This window comes from Gopherus flavomarginatus, chromosome 10, assembly GCF_025201925.1.
Source record: "Gopherus flavomarginatus isolate rGopFla2 chromosome 10, rGopFla2.mat.asm, whole genome shotgun sequence".
Taxonomy (NCBI): Eukaryota; Metazoa; Chordata; order Testudines; family Testudinidae; genus Gopherus; species Gopherus flavomarginatus.
The window spans coordinates 10,508,869-10,527,689 of NC_066626.1; the positions used below are offsets into that span (position 1 = coordinate 10,508,869).

Consider the following 18,821-nt stretch of genomic DNA (forward strand, 5'->3'; position numbering starts at 1 on the left):
CAAGGAGTAAATTCCCAAGGGCAGGGAGGACACCACACTAAGAACAAATGTGTTTTGATTTGACATCTGTGTAAGTGTTTCTGCTTTCCCCATTCCCTGGAGAATAGAAAGAGCACAGAAATATGTTTCTAAAAAAGAAATGCAGCTTTTTCTCTGTTAGCAGTAAGTGTATTTTGTTTAATTCTATAAAGTTATTTCCCCCTACTCTCAGGAGCACCAGGACAGGCTATACTGGTGTGACCAGATATCCCAATTTTATAGGGACTGTCCTGATATTTGAGGCCCTGTCTTATATAGGCACCTATTACCCCCCACCTCCTCCTGATTTTTCACACTTCCTGTCTGGTCACCCTAGTCTATACCTGGAATCTGTTTGATTGTTGTGGGGTTCCTGGCTCAGGGCCCCAGTGATCTCCGTGTTTAGGCTTGGGAAGGAGTTTTTCTCCCGGGGCAGGGAGAATAGGCAGTACTTATTTTGTGGGAAGAGGGTCGCATTTTCTCCACCCCAGCAATCTTTGCCAGGAACCAGCTCCTCGCAGCAGGCTGCCCTGGCACCTCTCCGGAGAGCAGCTGCAACCCGCAGCAGCCAGTTACCGGCACGTCGCCCGGCACCATTAGGCTTCAGAGTTAACAGCGGCTGCGGCTCCAGCCCGGGCGCGGCCCCCACCTGCCCAAAGCTGGAAGGCAGCAGCACCCGGCGCCTCAGGCCGGGCCGCTCGGGTCCGCCCCGGGGCCGGCTCCAGCGCAGCAGCCTGCTGGAGCCCGGCCCCGCCCCATGTCCCGCCTGGCACGCCCCGGCCCTTGGGGGAGGGGGAACGCGCTGTGCGGCGCCGCGTGCCGGGGAGGGCCATAGCCGCTGCACACACGCTGAGCCCGGCAGCCCGGCCATGGTGGGGAAAGCGAAGCGTCCGCGGCTGCACCAGGCGGCCCCGAGGCTGAAGGGCCCGCGGGACACGGGCAGCCAGGATGGGGCGGGCGGGACCAGCGGTTGGCGGGCGGAGCCCGGAAAGGTAAAAGGGGTGCACCGGGCGATACCATCTCGTGTGCGGGGAGCCTGTCGGGCTGTACCATCCCGCATGCGGGCGGGGGGAGGAGGTACTAGTGCGTGGCCGTGCCATGTGCTCTGCCCGGGGGGGCGGGCTGTACCATGGCAGCGGAGGGGGGTTCTGGGGAGGGCTCGGATGGGGCGGGGTACACCATGCGCGTGGGGGTAGGGGTGCTGGCCAGGGTGGGCTGCGCCAAGCCAGCCAAAGGGTGGTACCAGCTGGGGTCGGGGAGAGGCGGACTGTGCCATGCCAGCGGGGGGGTGTTGGGGAGGGGTGGGCTGCCTGATGCCAGTGGGGTTGGAGAAAGGTGGGCCGCGCCATGCCAGCGGAGGGGGGTGCTGGGGAGCGGCGGGCCGCGCCATGCCAGTGGAGGGGGGTGCTGGGGAGCGGCGGGCCGTGCCATGCCAGCGGAGGGGGGTGCTGGGGAGCGGCGGGCCGCGCCATGCCATGGGGAGCGGCGGGCCGCGCCATGCCAGCGGAGGGGGGTGCTGGGGATCGGCGGGCCGCGCCATGCCAGCGGAGAGGGGTGCTGGGGAGCGGCGGGCCGTGCCATGCCAGCGGAGGGGGGTGCTGGGGAGCGGCGGGCCGCGCCATGCCAGCGGAGGGGGGTGCTGGGGAGCGGCGGGCCGCGCCATGCCAGCGGAGGGGGGTGCTGGGGAGCGGCGGGCCGCGCCATGCCAGCGGAGGGGGGTGCTGGGGAGCGGCGGGCCGCGCCATGCCAGTGAGGGTTGGGGAACGGCGGGCCGTGCCATGCCAGTGGAGCGGGGTGTTGGGGAGCAGCGGGCCGCACCATGCCAGCGGAGGGGCGATATGTGGGGTGACAGGCATGGGGTCTGGCGGGCATGTGCAATGCTGGTGTAGCTCTAGCACTGGTTTAAGGCATGTCCATGCTCGTGGCTGCTCTGGACCCCTCAGCCCGTGTGAGCTGTGGGGCCTGGCAGTGCCCACGCTGACAGCAAGGCGCAGCCTTTGTTACCCAGTACCCTGCAGCGGGAGACCCAGGTGTAGGCTGCTGGGCCTGGCCTCACATCCTGCCACCACGTGGGAGCCCTCTGCGCTGTCTCAGCCCGTGTCCTTCACTGTCAGTTGTCTCGCCTGTTCGTGTCCTGTCCTCCTTGCTGGAACCTCCTCCACTTTGGCCGTCTCATCTCTCTCCCAAAGGCTGCTGCTAGGCCCAGGTCCATGGCTTGTGTGTGATCACCTCTCTCCTCCAAACGGCTGGTCTTCCCCTGCAACATTCAGCCATGCCCTTCCTCACAGGTCCAACCTCTGCTCTTCCCATAATGTTGGCCTTGATCTCCTCCTCATTTTCCTGCAGGGACCTCTGCTTTCTCCCATTCCTGTCCATCAGGACTTGCAAAGCCGCCCCATCCTCATTTGAATCTCCCCTTGCAACTTGCCTTTGCCTTCATCCGTACGCATGGTTCCTGTTGGCATCAGTTACATTGGTGGCCAACACTCTGCTCCTTGTTTATGTGTCTCTTTACCTGCCTGCTATTTAAAAGCTGGGTTGTGAGCTCTTAGGAAAACTCTTGTCACATTCTGGGAGAAGCAGGAAAGACAGTCCATGGTGAGTGGGTGACACTGGGAGGTCTATAGTGACTGTTTGCTTTATAGTTGATCGCTAACCTGAGGCAATAGTGGAGAGTCTGGGAAAAGAGTGTAAAAGCTTTTGATTTAAGGGATTATGTAAGGTATTAGTCTCAGTCTTGTTCAGAGCAGTAACAAAAAGTGCTCCGTTTAAGTATCTGTAATGACATTAAAAGCAGCAGAGTCTTGTGGCACCTTGTAGACTAACAGACGTATTGGACTATGAGCTTTCGTGGGAGAATACCCACTTCATCGGATGCATATGTAATGACATATGTAATGACATATGTATGCAATGTAATGACATTGAGCGTTCAGTGTATTTGGCACTTTTAATCTTTAAAGTTGTTTACAAACATTTTGGAACATCCCCATGAGATACTCTAGAAAAAATACTTTAATTTTCTCGTTCACAGAGATAGGAATAAGACAACAAGGCATGGGGCAGGGGGCACTTGCAGGCTTACACTAGTGGAAATGGTGGATTCTCTGTAACTTGAAGTCTTTAAGCCATGATTTGAGGACTTTAGTAACTCAGGTTGAGGTTAGGGGTCTCTTACAGTAATGAGAGGGTGAGGTTCTGTGGCCTGCAGTGTGCAGCAGGTCAGACTAGATGATCATGATGGTCCCTACTGGCCTTAAAGTCTACGAGTCTATAAGAAACTTGCCTAAGAACAGACAGACTTGCTATAGAGGTTTTTCGGCAATTCATACAGGAAAATATCTTCAAGTTTAAACAGTATCAGGTGTAGGACACCCCCTTGGCTTTCTGTATATTAGCTTTTTGTCCCTTAAAGTTTCCTCACCGTTACTACCACTGGCTCAGCTCCACCAGTGGCAGTGATAATGGGAATGCTAGTGCAAACAGGCTGCTGGCTCTGTAAGCACCATGTTGCCTAGACTTGTGCGTAAAAAGGGGCATGCCTGTCTACCTGATGAAGTGGGCTTTTGCCCACGAAAGCTTATGCCCAAATAAATTGGTTAGTCTCTAAGGTGCCACAAGGACTCCTCATTGTTTTTGTCTACAGTAGTGCATCTAGTGTCCTTGCACTGGTGGAGCTGAAATGGTGGGGAACTTTGGGAAAAGAAGGCTAGTGTAGGCACAAGCATTGTGAACATGTCACATTCTAGAGTAAATGGGCGAACTTTAAGCCACTCCCTGGAAATCTGTTTGAGGCACGTTCGGGTATTGTCTCAACAAACAGAAAAGCAGATGAGATTGGATCTGTTTTTCAAACCCTGTGTTTAAATATTCCTGAATGGCAGAGACCTATGCATGGCTTATCTCTTTTGTGTGTTTTTTGCAAACTGATTTTTTGCTCTTCTTGTTGATCATGTTTGAAGGCTCACAGTAAGGGCTTGTCTTCACTACAGCTGCTGGTCGATTTAAGCTACGCAATTTGAGTTAGGTTAGCAGTGTAACTCAGGTCAATGTAGCTTAGATCTACTTACCGCAGGGTCCATGCTACGCTATGTCGACGGGAGATGCTCTCCCGCCAGCATTGCTTCCGACTCTCATTGAGGTAGAGTACTGAAATTGATGGGAGAGCGCTCTCCAGTTGACTGAGCGTCTCTTCGCTATTCCTGCATCGATTGCAGCAGTGCCAATTTAGCTCATAGTGAAGACAAGCCCTTGGAGTAAGAATCTGTAAACCTGAGATCTTGAACAGAGAATCTAGCTGAGATGTTACATAAATCTTAGCTGCTTACAAGTCCATCTGGCCTGCATTGCTGGTTTTGCGAAAGATGTCAGAGATGTTGACTGGTGTGTTGGCAGGTGGAAGGGAGTGAGACACTACAGGGTTTCTGCACCACTGAAGGTACTGTGAATTGCTTTCTGTTCATTAGGATTCTTAAGAGCATTTCTGTAGAAGACACTGGAGCACATCCAAAAAGACTTCTCACCAGCAGGGCTTTGCAGATTAACAGTGGGCAAGATCAAATGCCTGTGACTTTTGTCCTGTCTGAGGTAAGCGGAATTGGAATTCCTCTTGCCTCAAGGTAAAACAGATGAGCTCATAATAGCAATAGCAGGATGTTGGTTTTAGAGATGAAAGAACCTTGAAAATGTCATTTGATCTTCGGACCTATTAAACCAAACTTCAGACTCACAGCCATACTGGGTCAGACCGAAGGTCCAGCCAGCCCAGTATCCTGTCTTCCGACAATGGCCAGTCATCAAGTAATCCATCCCCTGTTGCCCATTCCCAGTTTCAAACTCCTTGCACAGGTGGTCGCTAATGGGGTGTTCTGCATGGCCAGGTGCTCAGCTTGAGACAGCTGGGCCCAGATTGTCAGCAGTGTTGAGCACTCACCTGAACTCCTTAGAATAGGAGTTCCCAAACTTTTTGCTGGCACAACCCCATTTTAATGAATTATTTCCACCTGGGACCCCAGACAGCATGGAGGATGTCATTTTGAAGAACAAGGTGGTGTTCTCCGCACAGCATGACCTTGCATACACCAGAATGTGAGGTCACACCACAAGGAGGACGCCATTTTGCTGTTCAGAAGGCACCCTCTGCACCCCATGACCTTGTGTGTATGGAGTATGTGAGTTCATGCTGTGCAGAGGATGCCATTTTGTAGAGGAAATAGCATCCTCCATGAATAGTGACCACACGCATTGTACATGCGAGGTTACTCTGTACAGAGCAAAATGGCATCTTGTGCACAGTAGAGATCACCATCACCCCGAAAGGGGTTGTGGCCTACCATCTGGGAACCACCGCATTAGAAGTTGTGGTTGCTTAGCACCTCTGGCAACCTGGCAGTGCCATCAGCTGTCTCTGTGGACTTCCCATTTCCCTCTATAAAATGGGGACAGTACTTACCCACGGACCTCACTGGGCTGTTAGATTTCTGAGCCCTGCTTTGAATGTAGAAAGGTTACAAAAATGCACAGTAAGCAGAAAAATTAGGGGTGTGCGATCACTGAGGCACCTGAAGTTAATAGTCACTTGTGGAATTTGGCTTTAAATTTCCCAGTCATTTCCCCTGCTGTAAAACCCCTCACCATTTCACAGGAATGTTGTGCAGCTAATTCATTATTGTTTGTGAGGCTTGGATGATACAGCAGTCAGCACCATAGAGTTAACGAGGAAATTAATAATTCTGTATTTGGTCCAGGGTTTGATTGGTGTGCGGTGAGTGAAGCAGGGACCACACATTGAGAGATGAGGAGAGAGACAAATATTGAACAGCTACCTCTTCTCCTGCAAGCCCATCCACCCCGTGCACTGAATGAGGCAGGGGGCCTCTGGAAAAGCTAGTATTCGATCATGTAATTAAAGATTGTATCACAATGCGCATGCACAAGGGGACTAAACTAAAGATTGCACTATCAGCCTTAATTTTAACTTTCCTAACTTTTGGGTGCTTGGCTTTGCAACTTAAGCAACAGTCTGTGAATGTGGTTGTATTTGTGTGTTGCTGGACTCTAGCCAACAGAAAATGGATTGTTCCATCAGATTCTTCCAAGCAATGCAGGGAATGTTCATGCATCAGTAACATGAAAGGGCCTAAGAGGGAATGTCACATGTACAGTAAGAGAGAGATTGAATTTTAGTGCTCTCCTCTCTTTGGCTCTTATTACCATATCCTGGTGTAGCTGAGTATGACATTTTCTGTTAAAGTCTGCCTTGGTCTCTCCCTCTTTGTTAATCACACAACAACTCTCATATGCAGTGATCCTGACAGTGTGTGTTTAATGTGTATGTGGGGGGAGGAGTTCATCTTTCACCTTTCACCCTCCACCATCTCCTCTGTCCCCACACCTTGTTGCCTGCATGAGTCACAAGACTATTGTCTCATTGAAGGAGTATAATTTGTGGTGCAGGTGCAGTTAATGTTTTGGGGCCTGCTCAGCCAAATGTGAGTAATCTCTTCTTCAGACTTCGTAAATATGCTAATATTAAAAAACAAAGCAAGGTGCAAAATTCTCCATTTCTATGCCTGGTCCTTGTGTAGTACTGTAACATCACTGTATCCCGGGGTGGGCAAACTTTTTGGGCCAAGGGCCACATCAGGGAATAGAAATCGTATGGTGGGCTGTGAATGCTCACGAAATTGGGGTTGGGGTGCTGGAGGGGGTTTAGGCCCTGGGGTGGGGCTGGGATGAGGAGTTTGGGGTGTAGGAGGTGCTCTGGGCTGAGACCAAGGGATTTGGAGGGTGGGAGGGGGATCAGGACTGGGGCAGCGGTACAAGAAGGGGTTCAGGTCCTGGCTGGGGGTGTGGGCTCTGGGGTGGGGCTGGGGAGGAGAGGTGCTGGTGCTGGGGTGCAGGTGGGTGCTCTGAGCTGGGGTGGGGGGTTGGGGTATGGGGAGAGGCTTGAGTGCAGGCTCCGAGCAGCGCTTACCTCCAGCAGCTCCTGGAAGCAGTGGCATGTCCCTACGGCTCCTACATGGAGGTGCAGCCAGGTGGCTTTGAGTGTTGCTGTGTCTGCAAGCACTGCCCCCCGCAGTTCCTATTGGAGTGCATAGGAGCCACAGTGGGGCCATGCCGCGGCTTTTGGGAGCCGTGTGGTGCAGCCCTGGCCCAGTGCCCCTGCCGGAGCAGGGCTGAGCCGCGTGATGCGGCCCCTGATCCTGCACCCCAGCTGGAGCGCCAGAGCAGGGCTGAGCCATGTGGTGCGGCCCCTGCCCTGTGCCCTAGTGGGAGCTTGCAAGCCAGCTTAAAATGGCTCACAGGCAGGAGTTTGCCCACCTCGCTGTATCCCCTTGTTTAACTGAGGACATGTACCCTGCAGAAAAATCAGAAGTCTGAATAAGGGAACTATGCTGCATGAAGTCCCTTCATTTTCTTTTCACCCCCATGTTTACTGAATGAGACCTAGAACATTGCTGGAAGAATGCTATGGAAACAACTAAGAGAGCAACAATGAAAATGTGGCTTTCAGAGGCCACATTTGCAAGCTTTTCCCTACAACCCTGAGGGCTAGAAAGTTAACTTCTTTTTACAGCCAAGGTTCTCAAAATCACATGACTCCAGTAGCTGGGGCTTTGAATATTATGAGATTTGTATTACTGAAGAGCTGGTAACAGTGCAGGTCTGTGCGGCGAAATAGCTGTCCTTCTCTCTGATTTGTTCTGTGCTCTCGTTTCTAGATGGAGTCTATTTTGCCAACACGCCATTAAGTAGGAACTTGCACTTCCTTCATTGTGTTGAGGTAGTGTCTGTTTTCAAATGTCTGTGATGTAGCCTAGGGTGTAATCTGGACTGTTGAATGGCTGTGTCTCTTTAATTCTCCAGCCCAGGGTGTCTTTTACACTGCTCTGCTAGTGAAAAGCCACCAGCGTGTAAAGTCACTTCCGGCCAAGTTACATGAATGCCCTTCCAGCTACCCATCAACTACATAGAGGGTGATACCGGCAAATTCTTGGTCCCCGTCTTGCACCCAAGAAATGTACATCTTGCACTGTCCAGCATTCTACTGAACAATGCAAGCTCATTAATAGCCTGTCATTTCATCAAAAGAAATGATTGTGCACCAGCCTTTGTTAACGTGAGTAGAGATTCCCCAGACTCTTCAACCAAAACGCGCTGGTGTAGATAAAACAAGTTTATTAACTAAAGGAAGATAGATTCTAAGTGATAAGACATAAAGGTCGGAATTGGTTAGAAAAGAAATAAAAGATAAACATGCAAGCTGTTTCCTAAGTTTTTCCAAGGTGAATTGTTCTAAAAGCAAAATAGTTTGTCTCACTTATATGCTGTCAGCAGTCTGTACTTGCTGGAAAAACCTCTAGGCTGGACCACACCCTCCAGTTCCAAAAGCTTCCTTTGTCTACTAAGCCATCTTGCTGCCATGGGTAGAGATGCGGGAAGAGAGGTGGTTGGGGGGCCTTTTTTCCCCCCTTCTTATATCCTGACCCATTTTTTCTGGAAAAGTCCTTGCTCGGTCATGGGGTCGGGCAGTTCTGTACCATCCGTGAGCTGCCTCCTGTTCTTCAGGTGAACTGTACATTTCTAGTTTACAACTCCCCTGCTAGTAAATCTCCCATTAAACAGGTAATGGCCTTTTAGCACCTAGCTGGCAAGCCAGTGTGCTTTTGTCTTTGAGAAAATGGTCTGAGGGCGTTACCCAGAACTACAGTATATTTCAGTAACAATCATAAGTAAAATCTCATAGCTCCACATATAGTGTTGATACACCCATTTTAACAGGACAGTGATGTTCAGTAGATTATGCATTTTCAAATGATACCTCACAAGGTATACAATGTACACAGTATAGCCATATAAAAGTGGTGAATGTGGAATGCAGGGTGTCTGAATGTCTTGAATGCGTGTGTGACCCAGAGGCACATTAGTGATTCACTGCTTTGTGTCAGCAACTCTTGCCAGGCCTGACAAACCAACTACACCCAACACATTGCTGTTATGATACCAAATGAAAGCCGGTGGCATGTTAGTCAGTAATATCATTGTGAAGTGTATGTATTAACACTGCAGGAGGAATTATGGATATTCACTGATGATAGGCTTTGAAGTCTAACAAAACAAAGGGAGAAACAGGTTTTCTTTCAAATGAGAGGTAAAATTATTTTCTCCCTATCTATAAAGTAAATTGAGCAGAATGATGTCAGAGACAATGGGCAGTTCATACTGGAGGGACAAATTAATATGCGGATGTGAAATCAACAGGCGTTCATCCAGAGTCTGGTGACAAAGACAGTACACTTTGGGGAATGTAAGGAGAAGGAAAAAGACACGTAGGTGATCCGTCCCTGAGGGGACAAAGAGACCAGTTCTGTCTGTATCTTTGAAGGGTGGATTCCCTATCATGTTGGGGTGGGGCAATGTTAAAAGGTTGCTTTAGGTAAGAAATGCCTTTAGTCAAGGATGGCAGCTGAAGTTAAATTTTAGTCACACAGGGTGTCCTGCTGTTGTATTTGCAACCATTTCCGTCTCTCTTATTCTTGCTCAGTATCGCTTAAATTTCAGCTCTTGAGTAATAAACTTCTCCTTGTTAGAACCTAAGCCCACGTCCAGACTAACCCGCTGTATCGGCGGGTTAAAATCGATTGCTCGGGGATCGATATATCGCGTCTAGTCTGGACGCGATGTATCGATCCCCGAGCGCGCTTACATCGATTCCGGAACTCCATCAACCCGAACGGAGTTCCGGAATCGACACGGAGAGCCGGGGATATCGATCCCACGCTGTCTGGACGGGTGAGTAACTCGATCTTAGAAATTCGACTTCAGCTACGTTATTCACGTAGCTGAAGTTGCGTATCTAAGATCGATTTTCCTCCCCTAGTCTGGACGTGGCCTAAGTATATCTCAGTGCTGTTATATGAAGCGGAGTGTGAATTCCTTGTTCAACCAAGCGAGCTTGTGTGTGCGCTGTTTTTGTGAGTGCCCAGTGACGGGCTGGGTGCTGCAAGGAGATGCCTGTGGAGCACTCAGGCACTGAAGTGCGCCAAGGGTTAACCTGCAAGGCAAAGCTAGGACTGGTGGAGTCCCAAGGAATGTGTGATGCTGGCCAGCCAACTGGAATGGCAGGGAGCTGTTACCCTGTTTAGCAGTAGCAGATCCCTTTCACACTGAGACATAATAGGGGGACTTACACTTCTGGTCGCTCAGAGAAAGTGCCATAGCTTGGAATCCTATTTAAAAATGAAAAGTCTGTTTTAAGAGAAGGTGGTTATAAAACTAAGGTTGCTGCATCAGTGCAGAAGAGAAGAGGGAAAAGGCCAGACACCTTGTCACATATAACCAACAAATTTAGGAAAGGGTCAATGGAAGAAGAAGCTGAATTTTTTTTTTCTGCATGTTTATAGGAAAAAACAAACCATGGCCCTTTGTCTCATAAGAACAACCATGCTGGGTCAGACCAAAGGTCCATCTAGCCCAGTTTCCTGTCTTCCAACAGTGGCCAATGCCTGGTGCTTCAGAGGGGATGAACAGAACAGGCAATCATCAAGTGATCCATCCCCTGTCGCCCATGCCCAGCTTCTGGCAGACACAGGCTAGGGACACTTCAGAGCATGGTTTTGCGTCCCTGCCTGTCCTGACTAATACCCACGGATGGACCTATCCTCCATGAACTCATCCAGTTCTCTTTTTTGAACTCTCTTATAGTTTTGGCCTTCACAATATCCTCTGGCAAAGAGTTCCACAGGCTGACTGTGCATTGTGTGAAGAAATAGTTCCTTTTGTTCGTTTTACACCTGCTGCCTGTTAATTTCATTTGGTGACCCCTAGCTTTGTGTTATGAGAAGGAGTAAATAGCACTTTCTCCACACCAGTCTTGATTTTATAGATCTCTAGCATGTTCCTCCTTAATCGCCCCTTTTCCAAAATGAAAAGTCTCAGTTTTATTAATCTCTCCTCATATCTGTTCCTTACTCCTAATAATTTTTGTTGCCCTTTTCTGTACCTCTTCCAATTCTAATATATCTTTTTTGAGATGGGGTGACCAGATCTGCACGCGGCATTCAAGGTGCGGTGTACCATGGATTTATATAGAGGCAATATGATATTTTCTGTCTTATTATCTATCGCTTTCTTAATGATTTCCAGCATTCTGTTCTCTGTTTTGACTGACGCTGCACATTGAGCGGATGTTTTCAGAGAACTATCCACAATGACTCCAAGATCTTTCTTGAGTGGTAACAGTTAATTCAGACCCCATCATTTTATATGTGTAGCTGGGATTGTGTTTTCCAATGTGCATTACTTTGAATTTCATCTGCCATTTTGTTGCCCAGTCACCTTACGTTGCTTCACTTGCTCTTAATAATCTTATAGTGAGCTCTTGTTTCCTCTTTTCCTTGGCAAAGAGCTCATTTGGAATAGCAGTGAATAGAGAGTAGCAGTGGTAAGAAAGGAACAATCCAGAGAGAAAATAGAGTGGTGAAAGTACATTTTCTGTCCTTTGTAACTCCCACCACCCTGCTTCCTGTGGTTGAGTGAGCCCGCTCTGTGCCCTGCAGGGGTGGCCCTAGCTGTTTTGCCAGCCAGGGTGGGAAACGTTTTCGTTCTCACACCTTCAGACAAACAAACAATGGCTAGCCAATCAGGAGCAGAGGGGGAAAAGGGCTGAGCAGCACAGCAGTTCAGTGCCCCCTTCTGGAGGGCACCTAGGACGATTGCGCTGCTTGTCTGCCCTAGAACCAGCCCTGATGGCCTGTCCTTCAGTAATGCTGGAGGAGTTCAATGTTGCTTCTCAGCTCGGTGGGTTATGCACTAGTTATAGGTGGATGCCAGGACTGAGAAGGTTGGAGACTGCTCTTTTAGTCCTGCAGTACTGTGCCCACACTAGGGGGTGTATTAGTATAATTGTTACAGTAAGAAATGATTCTCTTAACCACCGACAGTCAGAAGACAAAAAAATCATCTGACTGGACACCGCAAAGTGGATGAAACCACGCTCTCAATCATTACATAGATTGCTTCAGAAAAAAAATGACTGAAATCCTTAACAAGCTTCATATCTACCACAGTCTCTCCACCGCAGAGAGGACAGCCATGCAGTCTCTGAAATCCAGCCACCAGATAGTGATCAAACCAGCAGACAAAGGGGGTGCCATTGTAATCCTCAACCATGATGGCAACGTTAACAAGGCCACTGACAACTCTCTGATACCACTTACTATAAAGAACCCAAAGAAGACCCCACATCATAATTTACCCAGGAATTTAAGGATATCATCAAATCCTTCCCCCTCAAAAATCCAAGAGAAACTCTATAAACTCATCCCCCATGAACTCAGCCCAGGAACCTTCTACATGCTTCCTAAGATATACAAACAAAGGAATCCAGGCAAACCCATCATATCTGGCCACGGCACTCTTACTGAAGGAATATTGGGATTCATAGAAACCATCCTCAAGCCACACAAAGGGCCAGCATCCTCCAGGACACAACTGACTTCCAAACTCTGTAACATTAACAACCTCCCTCAGAACACCATCCTCGCCGCTGTGGATGTCATCTCCCTATACACCAACATCCCTCACGATGACAGCGTAGCTGTCTGCTATAAATATTTACGAGACAATCAACAAACCTCAGATCTCCACTGCAAACACATTGCCAAACTCATCCATTTCTTCCTCACCCATCACCGTTTTACATTCAATGGTGAACACTTTGTCTAAACCGTGGGAAGAGCCATGGGTACTAGGATGTCTTCCCAATATGCCAGGCTCTTCATGGGCCACCTTAAAGAAGAATTTCTGGACAAATGCATCACTAAACCAATGATGACCTGAGATACATCAACGATATTTTCTTCCTCTGGACAGACGACCTAAATGCCCTGATGGATTTCCTCCACAGCTTCAATATCCACGGTTAAGCTCTCTCTGGAACACTCCCACGTGATCACCAACTTCCTGGACCCCACGATAGCTTCAACAATGGAACTCTACAGAAAACTGTATACAAGAAACCCATGGATCACCGCAACTTCATAGTTCCCATAACCACCCCAAACACACCAACCAATCTGCTATCTACAGCCAGGCACTTGGCTGCCACAGAATATACTCTGAGGAGAAAGTCTGAGATACCCATCTTAAAAAACGACAGCAACGACTCCTAACCAAAACAGTCATGCCAGTACAGAAACCATGTGCAGACCAGGGGCTGGCTCTACAAAAGTTAGGTGTCTAACGATGCAGAGAGGTACCTACTGGGGTTTTCAAAAGCACTTAATTGGGTTCAGTGCCTAACTCTCATTGGCTCAGAAGTCAGATGCCAAACCTGCTCAGTTCTTCTGCAAATGCCACTAGGCACCTCTGCAGTTTTGCCTTTGCGATCTGGTGCCAGGCCTTAGGAAGGAGCTGCTTGCCGTACTTCCTCTGGCAGGCAGAGTGGGATGATTGTGGGTAATGATAGCATTATGTGTTTTTTCAGTGTGACTAATATGTGGTTTGGTTTTGTCTATGGGTGATGGTGAAACTCCCCATGGAAATGCTGTGCTCAAACCTGGAAGTGCTGAAAATCTAGCGGGGAAGCTTGCTCTTAGGAGACTTGCAGCCCTGTTTCCAGACTGAAGGGGCTTGGCTAACCAAACGAGACAACACCTCTGGTGGCTACTTGTGGCTATCCTTAAATGTGCTTAGAAGAGACTGTGACACTCTGTACCCTAAAGCAAGACCCTGGCACCCCCAAATTCACCATAGTGATATAATTAGAATATGTTTTGTACAAAATATGCTTTGTAAGGGATCATTCTAAATGTCTTGATCTGTTGAACATTAATATCTTGTTGGATTGTATATGCTATAATTGTATCAGAAGTTGTGAATATTGACTGTGTACCAGTATTTAAAATATCTTTGCTCCTGGGGTGACACCCAGAAGGTAGTTTACATCCAGTCTAGCCAGCACATTGCGAATGGACTATTCAAGCTGATTGCCCATTAAGTAACACCATAGGCCTTAGAAGAAGCTTATGTCCACCCAGTGGACAATGGCTGCTATGATTCATCGAAGCATGCACAGACGTGTGACCAGGGCATGTGACACTGGACTCCATTTTGTGCCTGTAGTTTTGCACAGACAGTGCTGTGGGCTTTGTTTGGGACAATGAAATTCTTGCCACATGAGAGAAGCTGTAAAAAGAGGAAGTGACATAATCTCACCCCAGAACTTAACACCTGGAACAAAGACTGGACTGGGAAGGTGGTCCCAGGCAGGAAAGGAGGAATCCCAGCCTGTGTATGGAAGGTTGGTGAACTGTTTGTACCACCAGGGTGAGACACTGCTTGATTCAAATCCTGTCTAGTGTATAGAATTTAGATTGCAATTTTGTTTTATTTCTTAGGTAATCTGCTTTGATCTGTACGCTATTACTTATAATCACTGAAATCTATCAGTAGTTAATAAATCTGTTTTATATTTTACCTAAAAACAGTAGTTTGAGTGAAGTTCATGAAAAAAGCCTTAGCTCAGTTAATACAATCCTGTGCATATCCTCTCCACGTTGATGGAGGGGCGGACTGGATAATAAACTTACACTGGTCAAGTTTTTGAGTAGGACAGGACAGTGCAGCTCTGGAGTTCCTCAGCTAGGGAGCTGTGGGGAGCTGGCTGGAGCCTCTCTCTTGTTGGTTCAGGAGTGGCTGGTGAAAGCTGGGTGTGTCCCTGCCAGTGAATGCTTGTGTGAGTGCAGGACCTTGAGGGATTTGCAGCTTGTCACATTATCACAGTGTGAGACGCAGTGCAGGTTGATGAGACAGAGGGCTCAGCAGTACCCCAGTTCCAGGTTGTACCCTGGGAATGCCCATCACAGAGACCCATAAATATTTGCAGTAAAAACCAATGAGCTGGAAACCAGTCGTTTGGCTGTGTCCTCTGAGGCTCGGTGCACACTTACGTACCATGAACCAATGGGCTATTAGGCCAGAATTTTGCAATTATTTTATTCCTCTCAGTATTAAAGTGTGTGTTTAATTTTGTCTTTGGCTCAGGACTGGGCTTTTTTGTCCTCTGATGTCTTTGCTGGAATGAAGATTGATCCCAAAACTCTGGTGAAGAAGTTGGATTTGGACTCCCGAAGCGTTGTCTCAGCCCAGACAGGTAAGGGGTGCTCTGTAGGGAGCAATAACTGCCAGAGTGAGCACCTCTCTTCTGTAAGAGAGGGGGGTGCTTGTACCTGCCGCGGGTTTGGCTGCATTTCAGTCACCTGGTTGTGATCTCAGGTCTGAGGTTCTGCACCCACTGGCATCTTGTATCATGCTCGTAGCTAGGCATATAGCATGTGCATGTTGAATCAGGTGACCACCAGAAGCAAACATGAAGTCAGTTCTATTATTCCTTTGCACTTCTGAGCCCAGGTGAAATCTAGTGGTGGCCTGAAGGAAAAGCAGGTGTGCAATTACAGAATATACACGTGTTCGCAGTAGGCTACTGTTTGAATCCGCACTATCTTAGGTTGTGGAAAGACTCCTACGAGTAACCTCACTTACCCTAGCTGTGTTTGGATGTGTGCGTTCAGCATCTGGCCTTGCAGTGCCTGTGAACAATTAATACAGGGAGAATGAAACCGCCTGCTAAATTCTGAGCCAGGTATGACCTTGGGTCCCAGGAGAGGGTTTTAAAACTGGGTTCCAAGTGAGGGTTGGAGGCGGCAGTTAAGCGTTTACCTTTCTATTCATTGAGCCTTCGCTGACCTTCTTTGGGTCCATCATAAAACAAATGGTGAGAAGAAAACCTGTGGCAGGGAGGGAGGGAGAAGAGTGGGGACTGGGAGGGAGCACTGTGGACCCTCATCTGTTCCGTCTCCACAGGACGGGGAGACGTTTCCCTAAACTGCCTACTGGCAGGTCAAGCTGATTCCACTTTCGCATCCATAAGCAGAAAGCGACTGCAATGCGAATCTCTGTCCTGGGGCTGGAGACTATGGCTCAATGTACACTGATTCTCATAAGCATTTTCTTGTCCAAGTTTATTTTTTTCTTGCAAATTAACAGTGGTAACAAATAGCATACGGTGTCTTTGTTTTCCTTCACCATTACAGCCAGCCTGAGTCCTCTTGTATCAAACGGGCTATAAACAAAACCTACCAGTATTCTAGGCAGGATAATGACTGGTGGAGAATTGGAGCAGCCAGAGTGCATGGATTGATTGTGTTGGTACTCTGGAGTGAGGGAGCAGCAAGGCTGGATAGGGACACGTTAGCCCACGAAGGCAGCTTTCTGTACAGGTTTTGTTCCATGACTCACTTGTATTGTCTGTGTATATATGTGTGTGTGTTGTACATAATTTACCTTTCTAATCTGAATAAACTATAGTCCATCACAGGCTGGCATCTGCAGTCTTAGTCTCGCATTGCAGACCACAGCTGTCTGCTGCTTTATAAATAGCCCTGTGCTGCTGGTCTCCGTGGAGCGCTGCTGGTGCAGATGTGCAGTGCCTGGCAATATTTAACCCTCCCCGGAGATTCTAAAGGCTGTTTTCTTCCAGACAGCGACTCGCTGACCCCCCACCCTCTGTTCAGTCTCTTCCTTTTGATTGATGCTTTTGGGGCTGCAGGCTGGAGCTATGACTGGAGACCAGTGGGGCAGAAAGGAGGTGCTTTTTCTTCCCTCCCCTGGCGGCTGTGCCCCTTCCTCTTGTGTTGCTCTGGAACCCACGGGGCTGGCTTGATTTGGAAATCAGTTCATGTTTTTTGTGTGAGTTCAGTGAACTGTGGCTGGGTCTTGCCTGCAGCAGCTGAGCACTCAGAGGTAGAAGAGAAGGGTCAGCAGTATTAGAGGTATGTGCTTTGTCCTCAGGGATCTCTGTGCTCAGGGAAGAGCATCCCCCCATGGGGAGTTCAGCCTGATTTCTCCTGTGGTCTTGGCTCTGTGGGTGGGACTGAACAGGAATTCTCCTACACACGCTGTTATTTTAAGGCTCAGTAGAAAAGCCCAAAAGTGTTTCTCTCCCACCCACTTTCCCAGCCCCGAGAAGGTCAGGTTCACAGACTCTGCCGGTATCCTGCTGCAGGTCCATGAAGAGCACAGGAGAGGCTGGATTTTGCTCCATTTGAAAGCTGCTACGGTGCATTTGAAGCTGTTGTTTCCTGATGCCCGTGCTGCAGGAGAGTGCAGCACTCTGTAAGCCCGACGCGGCCTGGGCTGCCTGATCCTGCCCGGAGCTGTGTGAATCCCAACGTACTATGGGCAGCACCTCACGCAGAGCTCTTGTCTGGCTCCCAGCTACGTGCTAGCCTCTGCAGTGGGACCACTGTGCAGAAGTGAACGCAGGAGCCAGGCAAAGCCCCACTGGCTGCCTGGGGTGCTTCGGGGCTGGAAGGGGCCTCGCCACTGGCAAGAGTCAGAATGGCCCTGCTGCTGGGGAAGAGGTGGATTTGGGCTCCGGCTGCTGTGGCACCGGTGCGCTCTGTGTGGCCAGGCTCCGTCTACACTGCCAAACCCTCCATGGCAGCGTCTCAGAGCTGAGCCTATTGGCTTGCTGCACTGCTGGCAATAGCAGTGTGGGGGATGGTGCTCGGGGGCCGGGGCGGGGGGGTGACGGCACCTGTGCTCCTGCCAAGGGGGACCAGCCACACCGCTGTGTCTAGTGCTGCGACACGAGCCCCAGGCTGCAGACTTAGACTCCGAGGCTGGCTTCTGCTTGCCTGGTTTCCTGGACGGCAGTGTAGACACAGGCCCAGTGGCCAGGGAGTGGGAGGCCCTGTCTCTGCAGCTCCTGGCTAGTCAGGAGTATGGAACGGCTCTTAGTGCTTCCGAAGTGGTCAGAGGCAGGGAGCCCAACAGCTGCTGCCCTGGGGGGCTGCGTGGGAGGGACAAAGGGCCCTGGGGTTCCCCTTCCTGTTTCTCTATGGAGAATGAGACTGGCTGCTGCAGTCTCTGCTTCCCACCAATGGTCTTGCTGACCCATCTCCCAGGTGTCCCAGGTCTCCTCTTCTTCTCTCTCTTCTCCCGTGTCCTGAGTCCTGCCCTCTGGCTCCCCACGTTCCCTTGTTCTGCCCCACCCCCTTCCTAGCAGCCAGTCTCCACTGCTGGGGTGGGTCCCAGCCACCAGACCAGACTCTCTCCCTTCCATGTCTGCAGGAGGACGTTTTTGACCCCTGCTGCTCCTGAGTGCGGGAGGCGGGAGGGAGGAACAGGCTGTCAGTTCCCTGGGCAGGGACTGTCTTTGTACAACACCTGGCCCAGTGGGGCCTTTGGTGAAGCCTGGGGTTCCTGGGCATTAGCATCATCATCTTCCCCAGACGTCCTCCCCCGGGTGGCCAGCTGCAGAGGTGCTCTGCCCGTGGCTTTGGGTTGGGGGCGCTCTTCTTTAGCAGCTGCTCAATATCAGTGGCTTCTTCCCTTTCACCCCTTCCCAGGGGACAGCAGCTGGGCTGGCTTTTGTTAGGTGGGGAGCAGGGGGACTCAAAGTTGTCAGGGGGCTGTTGCCCCTCCATCGCTAGGCCCGTGCTCCCCACCTTCCTGCACGGTTTCCTGGCTGCTGTCCTCATGCCAGTAGCAACAGCAGCGCAGGAGAACATGAAGACTTGCCCCCCCACCCCCTTCTCTCTGGAAGGGATAGCAAGGTGCTAGCATGGCCCTGAGCCCCTGCTATTGCAAGGGGGATGGGTGTGTTTCTAATACACACACATTGGAAGCAGCACCACTTCCCCCCACCCAACCTCCCAAACCCCAAGGGACTTTATTCTCACTGCTGCCTTGCCCTAACTGACCGTTTGGCCAGCGATGACGGTCCTGCCAGCTGT

The 18,821-nt window shown here is 50.0% G+C and overlaps 1 protein-coding gene across 2 annotated transcripts in view; it reads left to right on the forward strand.

The window, feature by feature from the left end:
• The first annotated feature begins 850 nt into the window (after positions 1 to 850).
• The window catches only part of SLX9 (SLX9 ribosome biogenesis factor), a 116,096-nt gene continuing 98,125 nt past the window's right edge, over positions 851 to 18,821 (forward strand). Inside the window, exons 1-2 of one of the 2 annotated variants that reach the window (XM_050916580.1) lie at positions 851 to 1,010; positions 15,067 to 15,175. In XM_050916580.1, coding sequence (XP_050772537.1) covers positions 888 to 1,010; positions 15,067 to 15,175 — 232 coding nt within the window. In that variant the 5' untranslated portion in view covers positions 851 to 887. Of the gene's footprint in view, positions 1,011 to 15,066; positions 15,212 to 18,821 lie in introns of both variants that reach the window. The other variant, XM_050916579.1, reaches the window with a different exon arrangement.